Source organism: Halichoeres trimaculatus, unplaced genomic scaffold, assembly GCF_033239565.1.
Source record: "Halichoeres trimaculatus isolate MK-OKI-2021-1 unplaced genomic scaffold, fHalTri1.1 fHalTri1_scaffold_14, whole genome shotgun sequence".
Classification (NCBI taxonomy): domain Eukaryota; kingdom Metazoa; phylum Chordata; class Actinopteri; order Labriformes; family Labridae; genus Halichoeres; species Halichoeres trimaculatus.
This window is the reverse complement of record NW_027437192.1, coordinates 29,446,506-29,452,854: the sequence shown is the minus strand read 5'-3', so window position 1 is coordinate 29,452,854 and position 6,349 is coordinate 29,446,506. Positions and strand designations below refer to the sequence as shown.

The following is a 6,349-nucleotide window of genomic DNA, read 5'->3' as shown; positions in this document are numbered from 1 at the left end:
CTCATTATTTAGAATTTTTAAATTTGACCTTCAAGCTAATAATTTTGACCTTTTTTATTTGTTTTTACAGTAAATCTCTCTGTTTCTATTTCATTTTTACCTAGTAAATGGGCTTCATTAAGCACACGATTATAACACTGAGCCTCCACCTCGACCTCTCGGATTTGAGGACAACACTTGCTGGTTTTGTGACTTCCACTGGGCCATAGTGAAAATATGTGTCCATGCTAAAAAAAATGTTGATCATCCAACTGGATCACTTGACATCTTAAAATGTCAGATGCCAGGAACTCTTGATTTGTGTCAGTTTTGGTGCTCACTGAGAGGAAAGTGATATCCATAACTCTCTGCTGATCTTGTCCTGTACACTTGTGGATTGTAAATATCAATATCTGCTGTGGAGAAATCAGAAAAAGGCTGTGAGGTGTCACATTAAAGTTTAAATCAAAGATATAAATTTATTATTTGACAAACAGATTTAAGTTCACATCACAGATCGTCATATATTTTTCATTTTCCCACATGAAATTTGATTTGACATTGATTTTAACCTTTATTTTACAAACAGTGGAAGTTTCTTAAGTTTTAAATGTGACAAAATAATGGAATGAAACCTTTTTCGTTAACCTTGAAGAGCTGCTGGATCAATTCCTGCTTCTTGTGGGAGTGGCAGTGGTCTGGTGGGTCTGATCTCCACCTTTCATGAGGGGAGCTTTATCCAGCTGTGGGTGGGACTTCAAACAGAGTCTACACCCTAACAGTGAGGAGAGAGGCCAATTTCATTATAGAAAAATAACCAGTAACAACTCTTTGTAACAGAAAACGAAGAGTTCAGAGAAAGAGGGAAACAATATTTAGTTTCAGGAAACAAAGGCCTCCTCCTCCTCCTCTGCTGTCATCTACTTCCAGCTGAACTGGATGCTGAGCTCTGAACCCGCCCACTCATACCTGAGGAGGGCTAATCATGGTCAGTGGAGACACCTGAGTGTGAGATGTGTGTGTGTGTGAGAATGTGAGAGTGCTGTGCCTCTGTTTTCCTCTGGATGTAAAACACTAACTTGAGGTCTGGGGATCAGCTCACCTTCACCAGGTAACGTTATTCCTCTGATCAATGCTGTGACACGCTCACTGTTTGTAGTAATCAGTTTAACTTTTGTCCATGAAGAAGTCCACATGACAGGAGACAGTGAGTCTATCTGTGTGTGTGTGTGCTTGTCTGTGTGTGTGAGCAGGTAAATCAGGAGGATGAGGCAGCTGTGGTCTCATTTAATCTTCTCCATCGGGCTGCTGTCAGGATTCCTTTCTCTCCAATTCCTGTTTGATCCCGACATTTCAACAGAGCACGTCTTTTCTGTAGTGCAGAGTGCCTCACAGCAGGGAGCCACACACACTCCACAGCATGTTCAGCCAAGTAAGTGCCCACACACACACACACACAAACACACAGAGCATGCTCACAGACTTCAGCTGAGATCATAAATTTAAAAGCAGTGAGCAGTGCCTACTACATTCAACCTTTTTATTCTGTATTGCCTTTCCTGATTAATTTCTGTTGTTTACAATTATTGCTGACTGTTTTTACTGGTTTTTTTATGTTTCATTGTTTTTTAATTGTCTAAATTGTCTTTATTGATGTTTTTATTGTTTTTATCTTTTCCTTCTTGTGTGCACTTTGAGATTTGCCTCCAAATGTAAAGTGCGTTATAAATAAAATTCATTATTATTTTTATTATTATTATTATTATTATTATTATTACATTCATATCGTCACCTTATCAAAATAATGGCCTAAGTCATTTTGTCAAGTTATTGAGAAAGCACAAAACACTTGACCAAATACAGAGCATTTGATTTTTATTAGTTATTTCAATCAAAAAGGCCTTCACAGTGGATGACTGTTGACATGCAGAGATCATTGTGTGTCAGTCATGTGACATTAAAGAATAAAGTGACTTAGACCAATTTTTCTAACTTTCTAATTTGACTTAGTCAAATTTAAACCTGGCTTAAACTGCATTTTCATTCCATAGTGCAAACTCAAAATGGAAATTATCCTGAGTTAAATTAAACAAATGTCAGGTAAATCAAACTGGTCAGGAGCCAGTCCTTTTCCTCACTTCTCCAGGTGTTTTTTGATGGGTCTGTTATTGAATTCAACCCATTTCCAACATCCAGTTTTGACAACTTTTTGAAACCTGACCATTAACTGTCCTTTAATTCCATAAAGCAAACTCAAAATGTAAATAACTCCAACCTAAACTGAACAAATGTCAGGTCAATCATACCCTGAGTAGTCATACTCATACATCTCCTACCAAAAAGCAAAAACATTTCTTCAACTTTAAAACTCTGAGGGGTGTTATTGCCTTGTGCTCATTCATGTTTGTTCACAGAAATCAGTGGGTAAGCCAGGAATAGGCAGCTAGCTAGAAGTAGCTTAATTTGGAGTTAAACTATAACTTGTAGAATTTGTACTAAATAACAACACGTTATACCCTAGCCTTTATGATGGTGAACCTGATCACTCAGCAGTAGAAACTGATTCAAGAATCAGGTTTACAGCTTCTTCTACTCTAAAGTTTCTGATTCTTCTTGAAGCAGCTGCTATCATGAAAGCTGGTTAAAATGCCCAAGTCACACATTTTATTATAAATCATCCAAAATTTTGATTTAGGAACTCGTTCAGGCTGGCAAACCATGCCGTGCTTAAGTATGCTTCAGCCGTAAAGCATGTTTCGAATGGCCAGTGTGACCGCAACACGATTCACTTTTCTGCTTTGGCTCGCTTAGGGTGGGCTTCAGCATGGTTAACTGCATGCACGAGCACAAGCACGCGGACGGCGCGTGTGATCCATTACGTATAATCACCGCGAGCGCATCTCTCAACAATCATTTTAAACAAAGCAGGGGTGTTAGAGGACTGTGTCGGGCCAAAACGACTTACCATAAGTCTAAAAGTCTCTAAAGATGTAGCAGTGCTCTCTGTGTCTCATTGTGCTGACTCTGATGAGATCACACTTCATGTAAACAGATGCTTCTCGATGACGTAGGCGGGCTGTGCGTGTGTGATACCCGCTAAAGTCTGGTTCATATTGGAGTAGTGTGACTGCTGGCTGTACTCTCCAGCTGGGAAACAGCGCTGCAGGGGGTCGATCGTGCTTCAGCACGGTTTGGGTGGCCAGTGTGACAATGGTTATTGAAAGAAAAGCAAAAGCCTCTCATTGATATGGAAACAGCATTTTAGCTGACCTAAAACAAAAAAATGAAAATAAAAATGGCCTCCAAAGTGGAAATTTTGATTTTTTTGGTGGAAACACTGACGTCAAGCTCCGCTTTGCGCATACAGCAGTACAACAGTACAACAGTACTATTGTTACAATCATCACAGACTACCATGATGTTTTCAATCTGCTGAATCTGCTGTCCTTCAACAAAATGTGCATCTGTTGCTCCACTTCTGCAATAAGCATTCAATGTACACCAGATGATCGGCCCAACTCTACTTCCGTGGAGATCTACCGAAAAACGCTTCTCAACAAGACAGTTACAGCGCCAACTACAGGCCTGGCATGCTTACTACAGCAATTTCAGTCCCTCAGCGTTTCCATGTAAATGTAGATTTTTGCACTGGGTTGTTTTGCATTTTTGGGTTCAACATGCTTGTCTAAAAAAGGCCTGAGTAAGAGGCCATCCCTGCTGGAAAACTGTGGATTGCTCTATCTGGGTGTTGAGCAAGTCTTTGGGCCAATTGAAGGAGTTCAAACATCTTGGGGTCGTGTTTAGGAGTGAAATGGATTGTGAGACTGACAGTTGGATTGGTGGATTGTGCCAGACTGTTGTGACTATCATGTGTCATGGATCATACCTCCTGTCTGCCTGCTTGTGCTCGTGCATGAAATAAAAGGGCCTAAGTCTTGACATGGGCATAAAGAGCATTGTTCTTTTAGCTAAAGATTGAAGCGATTTTACCAGAGATTTACAGCATTATCAAAAGATGATTTCAGCCAAGAACTTATTTTCATCGAAAAATGACTAAGGCCATTATTTGATAGGGTAACAATGTGTTGGATGTAGTAGGCAGGTCGGAAAACAGTCTTGGAGTTGCCACTTTCCTAATATTCACACAAAAACAACACTCTTTTTTTATTTTGGTGACTGACCTGGCGGACTGCTGACACTTTATTCCCACGTTTTAACCTGGCATTCTTATGTAAAAAAAAAAAAAAAAAAAAATCTGAATGTGCACACAGTTTTTTATTTTTTGAAGTGGAAGATAAAAACCTGTTTCTGAAAAACTACTTTCATGGGTGGACAAGGCCTGAGAAAGGATGGGTTAGAGAAGGAAGCTAAACACAGAACACAGGCTCACTTTAAATCAACAAGGACATTGTCCCAGGATCCTCTCAAATGATATATGGATTAAGACAGTTTTTCAACTTGGAGTTTAATGTGACAAACTGCCATGCTTTAACCACCTACTCACTATCTGCATATCTGTTTGAAAAGGTTATGGCCTCAGAAGCAATCCAAAAAGAACAGAGGCCTGCTTTCCTGATCCGTCATCCAAAGGTGTCAACATTTTATTTACACAAACATGTCAAAGTGTTGAGTTTCTGCAACTCTCGGTGTGTATCTAGAAATGTCTGTATCTAACTCCTGGTTTGTCAGCTGTTTCAGGTGAGAACAAGACCACAGAGTCCAATTCATCTCAGACAGTACGGATTTTGTGCTGGATCATGACCGGGCCTTCAAACCTAGAATCCAGAACCCGGCACATCAGGGACACGTGGGCCAAACGCTGCGACGTAACTCTGTACATGAGCTCCGTCAAGAGCGAGTTCCCCACTGTGGGGCTTGATGTGGGTGAGGGGAGAGAAAACCTGTACTGGAAGACCATCAGAGCCTTTCAGTACATCTACAAAAACCACATGGACGATGCAGACTGGTTCCTGAAGGCGGATGACGACACGTTTGTTGTTGTGGAGAATCTCCGTTACTTGCTGTCTAAGTTTGACACAGAGAAGCCGTTGTACATGGGAAGGAGGTTCAGACCCTTCATCAGTCAAGGCTACATGAGTGGAGGAGCAGGTTACGCCCTCAGTAAGGAAGCCCTGAGAAGGTTCGTCAAAGGTTTCGATTCTGGAGAATGCACTCACTTCTCGGTCATAGAGGACTTGGCTCTGGGGAAATGTATGGAGACCATGAAGGTGGAACCAGTCGACACCAGAGACGATAGAGGGAGACAGACGTTTCATGCTTTTCCTCCTGATCATCACCTGGGAAGACAATTCCTGAGGCCAAAACCTTGGTTTCTCGTCTATGACACCTATCAGCCAGTAGAGGTAAAAACAGCCAAGCTGTGGCCACAGCAGTGAAAGGACTCCTTAAGTTAATATTAGTCCATTTGCATGTTCAAATGTTGAAAGAATCAATCATTACTGTGTCAATAAGTCAGTGTCACGCTGTGCTGTGACAGCAACAGTGGTGCTGTTGTATCCTTGATGCCAAATGCTGTGTTGACGAAAGTCTCCTAAATCCTATGGGGCCTGAGCTCAGGGCAAACAAACTGCCTTCACGTGCATGTGAAGATCAACTTACAGGATTGCAAATAACATAACTTGAACTGTAGCAGGGGTAATGTGTGAACAAGAAGAGCTGATGAGGTCTTTCTCTTTCTGTGTCTCTGCAGGGTCCAGGCTGCTGCTCAGATTTAGCCGTGTCCTTCCACTACATCAACGCCATCAACTTGTATGTTCTGGATTACCTGACCTACCACCTGAGGCCGTATGGATACAAATACAGATATAACCCTGATGAAAAAAATACAATTAACTTCACCAGCACTACAACAAAGTTTCCGTAGAATGAGCTTTGCACTTATCTAAAGAGGGGTTGGCACATGGACAATAAAACATTTAAACATATGAAACCTTTTTATAAGTGAAGCCTTTTCAGGTGTATAGAAAAGCTGGTTCCCGTCTCTTTGCTCTAGTATATTTCTAATGTTGAAATTGTTATTTTGTTTGTGTCTGTCTGTAATATGGAAATGAAGATTTTAAGATGGTGCATGTCCTTCTGCCTCACTTTGTCTTTTGTTATACTTTCTGTAAAGGCTGGCACACATGATAGAGTACTTCACACTTTCACACATTTAGAGAGCACACACTTGATGATCACAAAAGACAGATTTCTCTCTCCTGATCTTACAGTGTGTGGTCTGCACTCTGGAGGGCACACACTAACTCATTCTTCAGTGGAGTATCAGCTTCTTCACGCTCATAGTAAGTAGTAGTGTCTTCATTGTAAAAAAAACATAATATACAAAAGTCGTCAGAAGTATTACAGATAG

The 6,349-nt window shown here is 40.8% G+C and overlaps 1 protein-coding gene across 2 annotated transcripts; it reads left to right on the top strand.

The window, feature by feature from the left end:
* Positions 1–794: 794 nt before the first annotated feature.
* Positions 795–6,066, top strand: LOC141803071 (glycoprotein-N-acetylgalactosamine 3-beta-galactosyltransferase 1-like). Of its 2 annotated transcripts, none has more exons than XM_074686946.1 (5): positions 795–1,090; positions 1,233–1,411; positions 4,507–4,569; positions 4,678–5,342; positions 5,690–6,066. In XM_074686946.1, exons 2-5 carry the CDS (start codon positions 1,246–1,248, stop codon positions 5,861–5,863), a joined length of 1,068 nt encoding a protein of 355 aa, XP_074543047.1. In that variant the 5' UTR covers positions 795–1,090; positions 1,233–1,245; the 3' UTR covers positions 5,864–6,066. The 2 variants fall into 2 exon arrangements, with proteins under 2 accessions (XP_074543047.1, XP_074543046.1); XM_074686945.1 differs by having other exon boundaries at positions 797–1,090; positions 4,669–5,342.
* Positions 6,067–6,349: the final 283 nt, after the last annotated feature.

What these genes read in the sequence shown, in the direction of transcription:
- LOC141803071 (XM_074686945.1), top strand. Translation starts at nt 1,246, where the DNA reads ATGAGGCAGCTGTGGTCTCATTTAATCTTCTCCATCGGGCTGCTGTCA. An exon ending in TCCTGATCCGTCATCCAAAG is followed by an intron (nt 4,570 to 4,668) that starts GTGTCAACATTT and finishes CTGGTTTGTCAG; the next exon opens with CTGTTTCAGGTGAGAACAAG. An exon ending in ACACCTATCAGCCAGTAGAG is followed by an intron (nt 5,343 to 5,689) that starts GTAAAAACAGCC and finishes GTGTCTCTGCAG; the next exon opens with GGTCCAGGCTGCTGCTCAGA.